General features: G+C 35.6%; 1 protein-coding gene across 1 annotated transcript in view; it reads right to left on the bottom strand.

Moving 5' to 3' along the window:
* Positions 1-2,224: 2,224 nt before the first annotated feature.
* LOC111514446 (adenylate kinase isoenzyme 5) overlaps positions 2,225-18,092 on the bottom strand; it is a 64,495-nt gene continuing 48,627 nt past the window's right edge. The window contains exons 8-9 of the mRNA XM_074174871.1: positions 11,150-11,314; positions 2,225-9,630 (exon numbers count right to left, since the gene is read on the bottom strand). Of these exons, the coding sequence (XP_074030972.1) occupies positions 9,103-9,630; positions 11,150-11,314 (693 nt within the window). The 3' untranslated portion in view covers positions 2,225-9,102. The remainder of the gene's footprint in view (positions 9,631-11,149; positions 11,315-18,092) is intronic.

Below are 18,092 nucleotides of genomic sequence, written 5' to 3'. Positions count from 1 at the left end.
AGAAAATCTCAATGGAGACTTTATTCATGAGTTCATCAAATACACTTTCTGAGACTCCACTATAACAACTTGTCTGTCTAATAGAATGATCCTCCAGCTCCCTTATTTCTTTTAATCCCACTATTTCCTTTATCCATTTCGCCTAAAAATATTCGTGGGTGCAGCTGTGACTCTCAGTGGTACTGGAAGCATAAAACCAACCATTTATTATCGTTGAATGATTTTAAACTTGATCCCTCAAAAGATAAAGATCTCTCTCAATCATTCATTATAGAGTACACGCTTGCTATTTGTTTGGAATTCGGAGTATATAAAGTGCAACAATTCAACATGAGGAAGAATAAACATGATGTTCAGCTCATATGTAGAAACAGTCTAAGTCATCAGGATAATTTACAGACGTATACTTTCCTCAGAATAAAAGACGCTGTTTCCAGAAGATAACAGTAGTGAAAAAATTCTCTCTACAATGTCCAACAGATAGATCTAGCCAATGGAACTCTCGGAGAAAAACGGAGCGAAGAACTATATTAATTCGACGTAAATTGATGTAACTTCTGTTATAGATTCGAAGACGTCGAACTCCACATCTTTTGAGGAATAATATTTCCCTTTTCATGTCCTACCGGCTTGTATAATATTGCAGAAAGGTCATTCAATAAGATCAGACTGCTTTAGCAGTAGGTTGTGAAGGTGAAATGGAAATTCCGTAAAAGTTTGAAAATGATAACTGAATAATAAGGAAACAGGAATGCATCAAAGTAAAAATGAAAATGATGAACTGAGAATTTAATCAAACTCATTTATTAGGTGTCCAAAGATATGAATATTTCTAAAAACTAAAGGTCTACTTTCAGTTAAAAAACTGTAAACTAACAAATTGATTCATTTTTGTATCTGATATTACAAAGCTATTTAAAAACTAGATGTTACTACAATAAATAACTGGAATACATCGACAATAGTGAATGAACAATAATATTTTAGTATACTATCTGAACAATTTATAATGACTGATATTTCTTGTTAAGTTAATGAGACTTTCAAAGCCTACGTTGGTATATTTCAACGGTTATTTTATCTGATAAAGGAAATTATAATGTTGATAACATTGGTTGTATTTCTCGAATGTGTTTGTGAACCATCAAAAAACGTTGAGTTATCAAGTCATGAAGGGATTGAAAATGAATTGAACTTGTTACGAACTTATGATAATGCACCTGAATCTGATTGTACAATTGAAAAAATTGTTGAGAAGGCTGTTAAAAATGCAAGAAAAAAATATCACAAGATAACATCCTAATTGATTTATTATCTATTTTTAATTGAAAATAAAACAATATTCAAGTTCAATATTCATCCAAACTGAAAAAATTATGATGACTTTATCAGGAGTCATTTTTTTCATGAAAAATTACAATTTAATTGATGCACCGAACTTAATGCACAGAGAAGTGGATGATTGATGAATGTTTCAATTACATAATTTCATTATCCATGTTCACCTATGACAAATTTATTATTCGAAGGTTGTAAGACTACAGAATTCATTTGTTTTTCTGAACTTCAGTTTTGATATTTTCTTCGGTGATCTTTTGTTTGCAAAAATTTGTAAATTTTGATATCCGAATTATTGATGAAATGGTCGCTCAATTCGTTCATTAATCAACTTATTATCTATTGATTCGAATTTTGAAAATTCGATTCAAATACAATTTGACCTTCAATAAATATTCAACCAATAATTTTTGAATCTCAATATACCATTTCGAATTTATTACTGTTCTGCAACTTTTGAGAATATCTATTTTATTTATTACTTTCAACCACTTCTGAGGAGAATCTTCTGTTATAATACATTTTTGAATCCATATATCAAGTTGTTCAGTCCAGGTGAATACAGAGAAAAGGGAAAATATTCACTACTTTTTTTCAAATTTTAGGTGCAGTGTGAAAACTCCCTTGTGCATCATCATTGAGTTTTTGCCACTTATTCACATCGAAATATACTTCAAAATACTTCTACCGACCAGCGGATGTAGCAATTACATAAAAATACTTTTATAGTTACAGCTTATTTCACAAATATACCTCTTAAATAGTAAAATACCTAATCTAAAATACTGTTGGACCCATTTATTTTCAATTATTCGTCAAATCAGATTCTTCTAAATGATAATGTAATAGATTATTCTGGAAAAATGTTAGAAAACTAAAAAAGTTTTATGGAAATACTATTATAAGGTCCCTATGACAAGTATTTCAAAATTATGAAATCAAAATCTCCAAGTATGAGCTCAATGAGATCAATGAGAAAAAATGTTTGATTATGAGACCAATTTGTGAAAACGGAAAATCAAATCAAATGAAATCAATTGATGGGTTGAAAAGTTCGTAGACTAACACACATATGGCGATACTAGTATCGAGTCCGCATGATTTTGAGTGAAGCAACTTTTGTTGGTTTCAAGAAAATGGAAAGAAAGGAATTTTGTGTGTTGATAAAGGTTCATTTTTGCAAGAAAAAACTGTTGAAGGCAAGGCTTGGCTTAATAAACGTTATTTGGACTCTGCACCAGGAAAATCGACCGTTGAAAAGTGGTTTGCTGAGTTTGAACAAAGTGAAATGACCACCGAAGACGATGCATGCAGTGGACGCCCCAAAAAGGGTGTTACAAGGAAAACAATAAAAAAAGCTCACAAAATAATTTTGGATCACCGCAAAGTGGAGTTGATCGAGATGATCCTGAGCAGCGTTTGAAGTTGTTCCACCAAAAAACAACTCGAATTCATGCGTCAATATGTGACAATGTATGAAACATGAATTTAAAAGACAACACCACAGTAGTATAGCTAACGTGGTTCTAGATACGATGGTAACCATGCCATCGAATTTTCCATCGAGAGCGTTAAAGGTGTGGTTGTTTGGGGTGAAGAAGTATGTCAAAAAGGCCTTGTTGGCGAAGAACAATGGTGGGTAGTGTTGAAAATGTGAGAGTTCTTGAACAACCCTTGTTCTTGTAGATCGTCAATGACCAGAGGGTTATTCTTGTAGATGGACAATGACCAGAGGGTGTTGTAAGAAGAAGAAGAGATGAGGCAGCCCTCAGCGGACCGGAGGGTGTAGGCTAACCTTGTTGAAGAGGGTCGTATTAGAGACTTTTTGGCTCAGTGAACCCTCTTCGGTCAACCCTCTTCGGGAAACCCCTCTTCGGGCACCCTTCTTCGGGCAACCCCTTTTCTGTAAACCATGAACCCTAGCGTACGCCAACGTGTTTTATTCGATGAATTTGTCAGTTCCAGCTGACCTTCAGATTACTTTGTTGCAGTTAATTAGGATAGTTTCGTTGCATTTTGTTGAAATATTTGTTATTTCAGTGATAGAAAACCAGATTAGCTGACCTTAAGGTCATATGTATAGGTAAACATGAATACTTTGTTGCATTTCGCCCAATGTTTTTATAAAAAAAATAATATATACAGTTTATTGTATGATTTTCACTATAAAAGGGGTTTTACAAAAACCGCGACACGTGTTTCGCTATACAATAACTTATCTGTTTTAAAAAAAATCTGTTTTTCCCTCATTCAGCTGTCGCCCCCATACGAACGACAACTCTCAGAAGTTGAGAAACTTGTGCGAGCTGAGGACTAACAAAGTCTTAGCTTCTAACGTGTGATTCCTAACACGGTTGCAGAATCATTCCCGCTGCTTGAAGAAGCTATTGTATAGCGAAACACGGCTCGCGGTTTTTGTAAAACCCCTTTTATAGTGAAAATCATACAATAAACTGTATTGATAAGTTTTTTAATATGGCTTTTCATCAAGTATCGGCCAGTTCTATTCAATCAATGTTTTTATTGTACAAACGACAACACAGAGCTGCTTGCGCTGTCAACGGAAAAGCACTGTGCTTGTTGTGGTGGCGTCGCTGCTTTAATGATCACTTTTCTCATGTACACAGAAAATTCAAATCCCTCGCCGGTGTAGCCACGTGAGTGATGATCTGACGTGCAAAAGCGTGCACTTTGATTGGTTGTCTTCCTGTCTCGTTGGCAGGTTGTGTGGGATGGCGCTATAGCTGCTGTAACGACGTTACTACTTGAATTATTTATTTTCGCAAGCCCACAGAAAATTGAATCTTTCACCTGTATAGCCGCGCGAGTGGTGGTCAGAGATGCAAAAGCATGCACTCTAATTATTTACCTCGTTGAAAGGCGAGTGGGTTGTGTGCGCCTGTCAAATTCAAATCTCCCGCCTGGGTAGCCACGATGTTATGAGATGCAGAAGCGTGCGCTCTGATTGGCTGGCGAACTAGTTCAAGGACACCACGTGACAATTTCGTACACTCTGATTTGCTGTTTCACCTCCTAGCTAGCTGGGTGACAGTTTGAGAACCCCACATGACAATTTGGTGCACTCTAGCTAGCTGGGTGGTCTGTCTGGCGAGCTGAGAGACAATTTATCTGGTGTGATGACGTTACTGTCTCGCGAACTGACGTAACATTTTACACCAGAATCACAAATTAAATACCAGAATCAAAACCATCGTCATCTGAATGGACTACAGGTGGTGAACCGACTCCAAAGCTTACAAAGATGCAAAAGGCTGGCGAGTTTATGGTATCACCGCATGATGAAATATTGATATACTGTCTTGAAAAGGAGAGAATCATCAACAGCGACTATCACATGGCGTTATTGGAGCGGTTGAAGAAGGAAGTCGCGGAAAAATGGCCACATTTGAAGGAAAAGAAAGTGTTGTTTCATCAAGACAATACACCGTGTAACAAATCAATGAAAACGATGACAAAATTGCATGAATTGGGCTTCGAATTGCTCCCGCAACCACCATATTCTCCAGATCTGGGTCCGCGTGTTTTTCCTGTTCTTAGACCTCGATAGAATGCTCGCTGGAACAAAATTTAGCCCCTATGAAGGAGTAATCGTTGAAATTGAGGCCTATTTTGAAGTTAAAGACAAATCAGAATATAAAAATGGTATAGAAAAATTGTGTGGACGTTGTAATCGTTGTATCGCCGTCGAAGGTGAATTTATTCAATAATTAGATCAAATTAAGAAAATCAAGAAGTTCTGCGAACTTTTTAGCCCAACAGTATGTTTCAGTACTCAGTATGTCCGTTAAAAACTTGTAATTTGGATCATATTTTGTTTGAACAGTGACTGAAATGTTCATCTACGAATAATGCTTTTCTACCCTGGAGTATGGTGAAACTGATTTGATCGAATATAAAACACACCTAAGGCACTTTACTTTCTCTTTGAACTCTCAATAGTTGATATACAACATACTATATTGCAAACAGTTATTCCAAAACATTCAAACAAACAAACAAAATTCATAATTAGAACTAATTTCCACCCACACATGATTCATTCTGAAAATTATGGTTGCGCTTATTGATAATGTTATAATAAATAATGTAATTATTATTCAGTTATAGTTGAAAGAGGTTCACGAAATTGACTTAGTGAAAATTCTGGAAATGATCTACAAATTGAATGAGAAACTTATTATATACAGTATGTCCCTATTATGGTTGCCCCCAAACCTGGTGGTTTTTTTTGGGGGAAGTCCCGATACCTTCGAGAGGCCAAGATTTCTGTCTCAGTGCGGTATTATTATAGTTGAAATTTGTATTATCCTTGAGGATATTTTTTTAGCTCTCAGGTCTTAACAAGATTAACGTGACCTATTCAGAAAATTCAGTTAAATTGAATTTATATCGGGATAAATGCAGCTAAAATGTCTGATAGATGTTTCAATTGTTTTCTGACAGCGTCAGTGAAATCCTGAAAAAAATCAAGGGTGCTAAGTGACGGTTTTCAGATGCATTTGGAATGCCTAAATGTATTTTCGTTTGTATATAACCAAATCAAATTAAAATCAATAAAATAAAATACGATCTGATTGGCTGCCTACTGCGTAGATAGTTATTGATATAAAAACTCAAGTTGAACCATATTTTCTTAAAAGGAAGACATACTGTATACTTATTCGAGTGTTTTCATTTTCAATTAATTCTAAGATTGACTAATACTGGATTTTAAATCTATACAGGAAATGTATTGCCTGCACTTCAACATTCTTGAAAATTTTGTAAAAAGGCACATTTTATATGCTTGGTAGGACACTGAAATTGTATCTATTTGCTATCAGAATAGTAACAGCAATATGAGATATAGTGCGATCCAAAAGTAACGGAAAAATTCATTCTTAGCTTCATTATCTCCGATTTCTGATTCTCTTTCATTCCTACGTTTCTACATTATCAGTTTTTTTGTTCAATAAAATTTGGTTTGTTTTCTTGTTCCATTTCCACTAACCCTTCTCCATTGTTAGTTTGGAAAGTCTATTTTTTCATTCTTACATTTTGATTTCTTCTCATACTCTTTGCCCAACACTTTTTTTTTTCTTCTTTACTCATGACAATAATCATGTATACTATTCTGTTTTTCAATTCCAGCTTATTTTTCATAATATTTTTTGTGTTCTCGTTCCCAGTTGAATGAGACATGTCATCAGTTCTCTTGAATCATTGATTTTTATCTTCTTCTTCTTATTTTTTCAGCATTGCTTCGTGAGCAATTTGCCAGCCATCGATGATTTGAACCATCACCCTTCCCACAGGTATTTAGGTTGTCTCACTTGAAGTGGTTGCATAAACACCTTATTCAATTATTCACATCTGGATATCTATTCAAATCTGGTCATTTCATTTTTTTGGCATATGTCGAATTGCTTTTCGTTTCAATTAGTTAATTTGAAACTGAAAACTACATTTCTGTGAAAGAAATCAACTCTCAATCAGTCTTCAATTCGAAGATTGTTACTATTTCAAGCAATCAGCAATGTTATTACATCAAGAAAGTGGATGACTCCTCATGGGATTATATTTGTAGGTGGTTCCACTTGTCAGAAAAATTCATTATGGAATTTGCCATTAGGCTGGTTAGCGAGTGTTAGATGTATACCTAAGTATACTGAACTGCGTATAGAATGCGTACAGTTTACTTAAGTATACTGCACGCATTATACTTAGTACATCGACAGTTGTACACCCCGTTTTAAAAACCTGAGTGGTTCTTGATAAAAATTCGTTCACTATTCCATACAATGCCCTGTGAACTTCTGTGAACTAGAGAGAGCACATGTTTGAACCAAAAATATCTTCGAATCATCCGAAGTGGATTTTCTTAGAAAAATTATCTGGAAGATATCAGAACGTTGAAGGAACTGAATTCGAGCTCAAATAGTATTATTTCTTGGATAAGAATCGACGTATTTGGAAAAACCACAATGTGAGCGACATAATTCAAATAAATTGAAGGGATTATATTTTTAAGAGTGATCAATATTTTTGATAGAAAGAATTAGTATTGCTGTTCAACGTGGTAATGCTGCTTCGGTCGTTGGAACTAGTTCTCCTTCACATAATTTTGGTGAGATCATGCATTGATATCATTATACAAGACACTCAAACACCTGTTCATGCGGCTGCAGTTTCATAAGAATGTATCACCTATCCCTCCAACCAATTTTATGGAGTCTTTGAAGTCCACTAGATACTCGTTGGGACAACGATAGGATTGTTCCGAATTCTTGGGGTTCTTGTTGAATAATCCTCGTGAGCAAAACAATAGCAGAATCGATACTCCTGACCGCTCTGGTTTGAATGATTTCATACAGACCATCTCGTCTTGTGTTTGTAAATCTTTTGCTGGAAATATTCACACTTGTTTACTTTGTAGTGAATATTCAAGAGGTATAAAAACGTATGTGGAATTCTGGAACCTCAACTAGCGCTTCCTGATATGACTTATAACCAGTCTGTGCAAAACTGATGATCTTCAAACAATACTCAACTTCTGACGGAAGCAAGAAATTCTTTGGAAGATTCGAAATAGGTGAACATTTCAATCTAGCAGACCAGTATTATAATATTCATGCAGTCATTGTTCACTATGGTTCTGGCGTTGAATTTGGTCATTATTACGCCTTGATCAAAGATGAAACGGACTGGTTTAAGTTTGACGATAGTCGTGTCAGTAAGTGTTCTGGCGATGTATTTAATTTATTGGAGCCTCTGGACACCCTACATTTTGATTTATGAGAGAGAGGACATTGGCAGATCAAGATCTGCAGATGATGTGGTGCTACAGGTTTTTCCGGGTTTTCCTGCAGCTGAAAAAGCAAATGCGCCACTGGAATCAAAGAAGTCACCCCGAAGCACCAATTAATTTTTGTTGTTGTTTTGTAATTCCATGATATGTATTTTGGAAGTGTTAATTATAATTTTTGGGAAAGAAAGATTTTGGATTTTTATTGTAATGTCCAACTACAAAAAAGTTAATATGAGCTTTCCATACTGGCTGGTACGATTGAAAAATCTTGTTCATTGAGTCGCTGTGATGGATATGTAGGTTCCCAAATAGTACAGATTCTTAGAAGATCCAGAAATATCAAGGGAATAAAGAGTTGAACTCAAAATCGATGAACTGATGAACATGTGTTATCGTAGTTAGCATTTCGACTAGAATGAATTACCATCTTCACATTTTCAGTACATAAAATGTTTTGTTTTATGTATTACCTACGTAAACAATGATTCAATCCATTACCTTTAGAAGCACTATACAAGAATTCATGTCCAAATAGTCAAATAGAGATTAAAAACGCTATATTGCGAAACTACATTATTTCACAAAAATATTTTTCATATATTTTTTATAAAAACACAAGTAGGGTATTGTTTCGTTGTATGATAGTTTGTACACAACTTTTCATATTCACCATATAACCTAGTAAATATAAAAACTTTATCAGGGAAAAGGTATGGGAAATCTGGAACATAATTCCAGAGTTCAATACTTCAAACTGTCGAGTCTATAAACTGATAGCTCTCTAACACTGAGAAAGTTGTATCTAAAAAATAGTTTCGATAGTTTCAAAAATTTGGCTCTCCTTCGAAATCTTTTCCTGGCTCGATAACCAAGATATTGGCTTCATTTGTCTGCTTTCAACAATATCACCTGGGTACATCATCACTTCTCAAAATGAAGTACTGAAAGCACTCCATTTAAATATGTCCTTCCATATAATTCACTTCACTGTACATTGGTTGAGTCCTTCCAGCAAATCCATTTTCAGTCTGTTTGGCTTTCAAATGACCATTTGCTAAGCCAGTCACGTGTCCATTTGCCATGCCATTTGCTATACCATTTGCCATACCATTAGCATAGCCATTTGCTACACTTTTCACACCATTCACAATAGCACGAGCAGTGCCATTAGTCATTGTATGGGCCACACCATTTGCCACCGTTTTGCTGATGGTCTCTATAGGTTCATCTTCCAAGTCTTCAAGTTCGGTGTCACCATTAGGGATGTGACCATTTGCGTGACCATTTGCGTGACCATTTGCATATCCATTTTGGATTGGTTTACTACTGATTGAGGATTGGTCGCTTGGCTTGGTATTGCCGTTTAGTATAGTGCCGTTCTCCAACGTAGTTGACTCGTTTGCCGACTGCATGTACTCAATATGCTCCTTGACGACTTTCTTGAAGTCCTCTTGAACTAGTTCGGAATCGGTGTCACCATCAACCTGAAATGATACTCAGTGAGAAAAAATCATCTCATTATCATCATCGCTGTTTATTGATTCAAAGAAATGGAAATGTCCACAATATGGACCCCATGACTGACTAGGATGACTAAATATAATACAACTCAAATGAACTTGTGTTCCAACATCAAAGGGCGCTGTTCCGATCGACCAAGGTCGCATCAGTAGTACTAGGCTGCACGACTCAGCTGTTCAGAAATTAAAGGTGATGACATCTTCTCTGACGAAGCTTGACTACGCAACTGACCGCCTTAGGGAGCCTCGTTTATCTTTCGAATTAGAGGATTGCCGATCCCACAGGTAGCATATTAGTATGGGAAGATATCATAACCTTTACACGATATCCTTCAATTTGAAAAATGTCGACAAGGATCACTCTATCAAATATTTTTTGGTTTGGTTTTTCAACTGACTTCCAACATTTTTCAATTTCTCTATTTGATACTCATGGACGAATTCAAGTTCAAAAATTCAATGGATGAATTATTGCCTCTGTTGACAATGAAATGAATAACCCATATTTAAATGAATTGTAACTGGAATTGATAACTGGAACTGGAAATTGAAACAGGGACAACAATTTGTTTGCTTTATTTTACCAAGATTTCAAAATTAGATAAGCTTAGATAAGCTGAAGAAATATCATTTCGAATTTCGAAAAAACTGTAGAACACTGAATATTTTCTTGTGATGCACTCTTCAGAACCTTCGGTGATAGTGATGAATATTACTGGAGGTTTTTTTCCCAACACCAAACCTTTATTTTAACACCTCGATACGTGCTTCAATCACCAAGTGATCATATTCAAGAGGAATATGAAGATGTGGTGACTAAAACACGTGTCGAGGTGTTAAAAATAGAGGTTTGGTGTTATGATAAAACTCATCTTCAAGAGAAAGATGAAGATCACACGTATCGAGAGTTTCCTATTACTAAGAGGTCAAACATTATATACTAATTTTATACACTGTATAGTTATTCATTTTTTCATTTGTTATTGTTCTTGTTAGCTATTGTTCTTGTGAACAAATAGAGAAGACTGTTTTAATCACTAATAGAAGATATATAGATAAATATAGATATAGATATAGATATAGATATAGATATAGATATAGATATAGATATAGATAAAGATATAGATATAGATATAGATATAGATATAGATATAGATATAGATATAGATATAGATATAGATATAGATATAGATATAGATATAGATATAGATATAGATATAGATATAGATATAGATATAGATATAGATATAGATATAGATATAGATATAGATATAGATATAGATATAGATATAGATAAAGATATAGATATAGATATAGATATAGATATAGATAGAAAATATACTTCACTTACGGTTTCGATACCTTAAATAATTCGTGTACCCTCGAGTCATTTTCCTGAACCAATTTGAGAATCTATTGCAATCCATGAATATTGTGAATATTCCAAGAAATATAAACGATGGAAAGTTATCAATATACTCACAATCGTCAGCCTTCCAACATTATCCATCAACTTGAGCATAGGCAAAGATGATTTTCTAAAAATTTCCAGTCTTCTCCTAAAGGCAGTAACACTATCATCCAATCTCCCTCTTCCCAGTTGCAACTTGGAACAGTCAAGGAGGATTATTGTAGGTTTCTGTTTGAACTGAAAAAAAATTCGTGGCATAAAATTATCTACAGTATTTGTGAAGAATTACAAAAATTTGGTTAACTTGCGGCGGTCGGGAAAAATATAATGAACTTGTACATAAAAAAGTGTTGATACTCATTTAGAAATGCCTCAAGAGTAATCTTTCAATATTTTCAAAGCAGAATAAATATAACTACTAGAAGAAATATTACATGAAAAAAATATTCTGAGTAACCTCATAATTCTGTTAGAAATCTGTTAAAAACTGTTTCTCCGTTAACCAGAGGGCCTTCCCCTACAAATTACAACTAGCAGAAGTTGAAACTTGTACGAGCTGAGGACTAATGAGGTTTTACCTTTCAAGGTGTGAGTCCTAACTGATTCCTAACTGATAATAATAATAATAATGAATCGACTATTCACCTTCCTAACAGGTTTTGAAAAAACGATATAAATAATGTGAGAGATTGGAGTGTCACTGCAAAGTGTTTTTCAACTTGACCCATTCCATCCTTTCGGGAATTATATCTTCAAAAATGTCTTCGAAATTTGATATATATATATATATATATATATATATATATATATATATATATATATATATATATATATATATATATATGAGGTTTTTCCCAACACCAAACCGTTATTTTAACACTTCGACACGTGTTTCGATCACAAAGTGATCATCTTCAAGAGAAAGATCAATTTGTGAAAAGCAAGCAAAGAAAACGTCCAGTATTGTGGAAAATTAATTCATGGCTTTTGCATCAGGATAATGCACCTGCTCACTCGTCATTGCTTGTTCGTAATATTTTGGCCAAAAAACAACATCGCGATCATGCATTGGCCACCATATTCACCAGATTTGACCACCTGCGACTTTTTTCTGTTTCCAAGATTGGAGAGACCCATGGAAGAACAGCGCTGTTCGACGATTGAGGAGATAAAAATCGAATCGCTGAGAGCGAGGATTGGAAAAATGTTTGCACAAGTGTTTAAAATCTGTTTAAAATCTATGGTTCCGTTAATCAGCTTGCACAAGTGTATTAAAACCAACTGGACAGTTTCAATTCACGTTTTCTATTACATCAGTTCGGACTTCCATTGTCTAATATGATACAAAATGATTAGAAACCACTGAAAGTATCTATAAAAAATTAAAATTAACTTATAACACGAGATGAAAATTGAAAATCATTAACAAGAAATAGAAATTGAAAAATGAAAGATTTCAAGCCAAGTTAATTCACGACGTTTCGATTGTTAGTATCCAAAATCGTATTCGGGTGATAACTAGACTTATTCCTCTTAGATCTGACTATTTATAGGTCATTCGAGTGCTTTCACCTATCCCCTCTTTCCTCTCTACGCTTCATCAGTTTTAGCGGGAGCTGACCATTTGGCGGGAGTTGGTCGTGTTCCGCTTGACTATAGGTTTCCATATGTTGCGTATCTCTACGCTAGCTTGACTGGATGCGTTGTAGGACAACATATATGCGGCTTCTTTGAATTTTCCCCTAAACCAATGTTCCTCCTTTTGGATGATTTTCGCTTGAGAACACTTGATATTATGTTGATGAGTCCAAACATGTGTATGTTTCTTGTGCTCTGCAATGCGAACTTTCAATTGCCTCTTAGTTTCACCGATGTATGAGTCTCCGCACTCGCAGTATATCCGGTAAATGCAATTCTTGGAATCGCAGTCCGCGTTTAGTGGCCTGGTTTTCGTGAGGCTGCTGCGGATACTGTTACTAGATCTGAAGCAGGTTCTGATATTATACTTGAAACCCATTTTTCCTATCCTTTCCGATAATCCTCTGATGTAGGGAAGTACAAATACTGGTTGTGGCGGCTTCTCTTGTGAAGCTCTTCCTGTCTTCCATCCAAAGTCTGGTTACGTAACCAAGTTACGTAACGACGTTTCGATTGTTAGTATCCACAACCATTTTCGGGTGATAACTGGACTTATTCCTCCGAGATCTGACTATTTATAGGTCATTCAGGTGCTTTCACCTTTCGCCTATCCCCTCTTTCCTCTTTCCGCTTCATTGGTTTTAGCGGGAGATGACCGTTTGGCGGGAGTTGGTCGTTTTTCGCTTGATGAGAGGTTTCCATATATTACGTATCTCTACGCTAGCTTGACTAAATGCGTTGTTGGACAACATATACGCGGCTTACTTGAATTTTCTCCTAAACCAGTGTTTCTCTTTGTGGATGATTTCAGCTTGAGCTCATTTGATGTTATGTTGATGAGTCCAAACATGTTCTACTATTCCGGATTTGCTGGTTTCTCCTCGCTGTGTGTGTTTCTTGTGGTCAGTAATGCGAACTTTCAATGGCCTCTTAGTTTCACCGATGTATGATTCTCCGCACTCGCAATTCTTGGAATCGCAGTCCGCGTTTGGTGGCCTGGTTTTTGTGAGGCTTCTACGGATAGTGTTTCCAGATCTGAAGCAGGTCCTGATTTTATACTTGGGCCCAATCCTTCTTATCCTTTCCGATAATCCTCCGATGTAGGGAAGTACAAGAACTGGTTGTGGCGGTTTCTCTTCCTTGTGGAGCTCTTGCTGTCTTCTAGCTAAAGACTGTTCTACCATCACTTTGGAGTAACCATTCCGTTGAAGGTAATTTTTGATCATGCCTAGTTTCTTTTCGAGACCTTTCTTTGTGTTACAGAGCCCAAAAGCACGGTCCAGTAGAGTCTTGATGTTTCCTCTCTTAGTCAATTGACGGTGGTTGGATTCCTGGATCATATACTGTCCCGTATGAGTGAGTTTTCGTCATACAGATGTTTCCCATTTAGTGTCGGTTCTCTTCACCAAAACGTCTAAGAATGGCAATTCGTTGAGGACTTCCTTCTCCATTGTGAAAGTGATGGAAGGATCGTTATTGTTTTACGATGCATCTGTGAATCTGTCTCGAAGGATTTGGCGGAAATTGTTTCAGGACTATTACTCTTTTCATCCCCCCCATCAAACAGTCTTGGTAATGAGTGAATTTGTGTTATTCAAGATTCTTTTGTAATCATTTGCTCTTTCCGAAATAGTTTGAACATTTTTCTTTTGAGGACAATCCGATCGGTTCTACTAACATTTTTTTTAACTTGGGTCACATCAGTCCCACTAAGTTCGAATCATCAATATATTCTGGTTGAATTGATGCAATGTGCCCGATATGTTTGCGCGATCAGCTAAAAAACTAATTCCCTATATTTGTATCACTCAGATATCCATTTGTCCTTCCATTCTCATACATTTCTCATACATTGGAAGGAATCGTTCGTCTATCATTTGTCACAACCCATTTGTGTAAATTGTTTTCTAGTCGATATTGCCATTGTAATAACCTTGAGGAGCATATGAATATTTTAAAGAAATTTAACGACTGATTTGAGAATTGTTCAAGTTCTAGAAGTCTACAAGCCGTACAATTATGACATCAACTCAATATTTTATGTTCACGGGAATTTACACCATATCATTAAAATATCAAAAGAATAGTTCTGTTCTGTGTTATTATTGACATAATGTATTAGGGCAAGGTCGATACCGTTTGGTTATTGATTGGGTTTTTTATAAGAAATTGAAATTCACTCAGAATGAGACTGAAAAAGAAAAAACACCGTTTTGTTTTATTAATACCAAATTTTTCCTGCGTGTTTTGAGATTATCATGAAGAATATGAAGAAAAAACACTAGAACTGAAGCACTGTCTCTCAATGGGCGTTTTGCTTACCGAGTTATTGTTGAATCACATTGTGACAGAATTTGAAGAATGTAGTCATGCCAGTACATCAAGCAAGTGTACTAACAGTTCATCCACAAAGTGACTGGGATATTTACACCCCCTATGCCCCTTGAAGACCCCGCTAACGAGCCATTATAATAGTGAGTTGCTACGAAAGACATCAAAAAAGGCGGCCGACGGTTAATATATAAATTTTCTAATGATATATTTTATATGATGCGAAGGTAAATGGAATATCGTGATAACTAATTTTGTTAGAATGTTCCATTTCGAGAAGGACAATTTATGTTTGAAATAGTTTTTCATTTAGGATTGTTCTCTTCGGCAGATCTATAAAATAATCAGAATATTAAATTTAAAAATAAATACAAATGTACCGGAGGCTAAAATTATTGCATTTGATAAAGTAGCTTTCTGAAAAAAAAATCTGATTTGTCAGCAACTTGAATTTATGAAATTCAGCATGTAAAAATAAATATGTATCATCTGTTTGAAATCTGTTTTTCTGTTAATCAGCTGTCGCCCCTATACGAACGACAACTCTCAGAAGTTGATAAACTTGTGTGAGCTAAGGACTAACGAGGTCTTACCTTTTAACGTGTGATTCCTAACACGTACCTAACACCCAACCTATTTAAATGAAAACATTACAATTCATCTTTTGATGTAGGTAAATCAATTTGATGTTGTTATTATTAACACTGATAATATCAATTTGATTGTAGGTATTATAATGAAGATGTATAAAGTCTTCGAAACAACATCATCGGATAAGTATGCAAATAGAATACGTTTCCGCGATTAGGAATTTGAATATCTGAATTTCGGGTTGAACCGCGTTAAAAGTTTTGCATTGTATGACGTTTCAGCTTCGACTTTAAAGTCATTTCCAAGAAGTAGGAAAGTGTGACTGTTCTGAGAGAAACACTTTAGGATTTTGATATTCTGGTCTTGCCAAACTTTCGAGATGATATGACCCATGTTTCATCCATGTAAAAAATAAATTTACCCAGCGTTCTGGCTTTCTTTATTTCTCTTAAATAGTTTCTTCTGCAATCTCCGATTTTTCTATCAACACGTCATGACTTCCCAAAGACTATTTCACAGTCCGGTCAAATTAGATCAAACAATAAGAGTAAAGAATATTACTGGAGTTTTTTCCCAGCACCAAATCGTTATTTTTAACACCTCGACACGTGTTTCGATCACCAAGTGATCATCTTCAAAGAGGAAGATTAAAAATACCTAAATTCCCACCAAGCTTAAAATCAGAAAGATTGTTTAAAATTTGAATAAAAATAAAATTTGAAAGTTCCCCATCTTCCCCCTTTATGGAAAAAATGTATTCAAGGTCAAAGGTCAAAAAAATTTGTTTTTCGCGATTTGTGGCTTGGTTATCAGCTAGATCCTACAGACTGGGGTTGGAAGTTGGTCAGCAATTCATTAGACCCAGTCCCAACTTTACTTCCACCTGCGCCGGAAAAACTTTTTTGCAACTGCAAAAAAGGGGTGTAGTGCTAAACGTGGTTGCAAAATAGCCTGACTGTTTTGTTCTCTGGCATGTACACATTGTTAAGGCGGATCGTGCTCTAATATTGAATCACCAACAGTGGAGGATCCGTTTGATTCCAACGAGGCGACATGCGATTCATCGCTATTAACGCAGTTTATATGTACTCAGGATGAAGATGAAGGAGAACAAGGAGAACAAGAAGAAGAAAAAGAAGAACAAGACGAACAAGAACAAGAAGATCAAGAAGAAGAACAGGAAGAAGAATTTAAAAGTTAAGATTCAGACGATTAAATTTCACCACTTTTTTTTATCTTAAGTTGCTTTCATCTTTTGAATCTCTGTTAATATCCATTATTTTGCAATAGTTTCAAATTGAACCGGATCAAAACTAACCCGTGGAATGAGCCTACTAGGGAAATCATGTTAAACAAACCGCGCCAAGTAGGTACACTACCTCATAGGTGGCTTGGAAACGTGTGCATTTTATGACGATTACAACTTTTAGAACTTTTTGAGTCGTTAAATCTTGAAAATCGCGAAAAACTAATTTTTTGGACCTTTGACCTTGAATAACATTTTTTCCATACAGGGGAAAGATGAAGAACTTTCAAATTTTATTTTCAATCATATTCTGAACAATCTTACTGATTTTCAGCTTGGTGAGAATTTAGGTAGCTTCGAATGTCTAAATTGACTGGACTATGCATTGTTTTCTATATTTTGAAATGTAGGAGTTCTTGCAAACTGATAATGAAATGTCATGCCGATATAAAATTCCGCCATCTATTTTAAAAGTGCATACGAATATTTTTGTCTAGTATGGGGTGATTTATTAAGAGGCATAGGATTTGATTTTCAAAACAACAGAAAAAAAATTGAAATAATTGATGAAATCTTTATTGGAATCAATAGAACGATCAATATAATTCAATATTTGAAGATGATTTCATGCAAATGTTGTCCGTGGCTCCGCTTCAGGTGGCCCATACGCGTGCCGTGTGGCATGTGGCTCCGTCTTGTTGAAACCACATGTCCAATTCTTCTATTTTGGGCAACAAAAAGTCGTCATCACACGGTAGCGCTCTCCATTCACATTAACGTTCTGGCCATTGTCGTCTTTGAAAAAGTACGGCCCAAGGATGCCATCGACCCATAATCCACAACAAACAGTGACTTTTCGGGATGCATCGGTAGCTTTTGCAATGTTTGTGGCTGGTCTTCACTCCAGATGAGACAATTTCGCTTGTTAACGTATCCATTCAACCAGAAATGAGCCTCGTCGATCTTCCTCCAACTTTGCCAGCGCCCATTGTTAGACGTTGTGGACGTTGTTAGACGTTGCACCACTTGTATCTTATAAGGTTTTACACCCAAATCCTTTCGCAAAATTTTCCACGTAGTAGAGAAACAGAGGCTCAATTGCTGCGAACGGCGGCGAATCGACGTTTCACGGTCATCACAAACACTGGCGGATACAGCCGCAATATTTTCTTCGGTCCTCACTCTTCGTAGGCGTGTTGGTGGTTTAAT

Source organism: Leptinotarsa decemlineata, unplaced genomic scaffold, assembly GCF_025532065.1.
Source record: "Leptinotarsa decemlineata unplaced genomic scaffold, Ldec_3_MD MMD2_tig00000882_RagTag_RagTag, whole genome shotgun sequence".
Lineage (NCBI taxonomy): Eukaryota > Metazoa > Arthropoda > Insecta > Coleoptera > Chrysomelidae > Leptinotarsa > Leptinotarsa decemlineata.
This window is presented reverse-complemented; position numbering and strand designations above follow the sequence as displayed.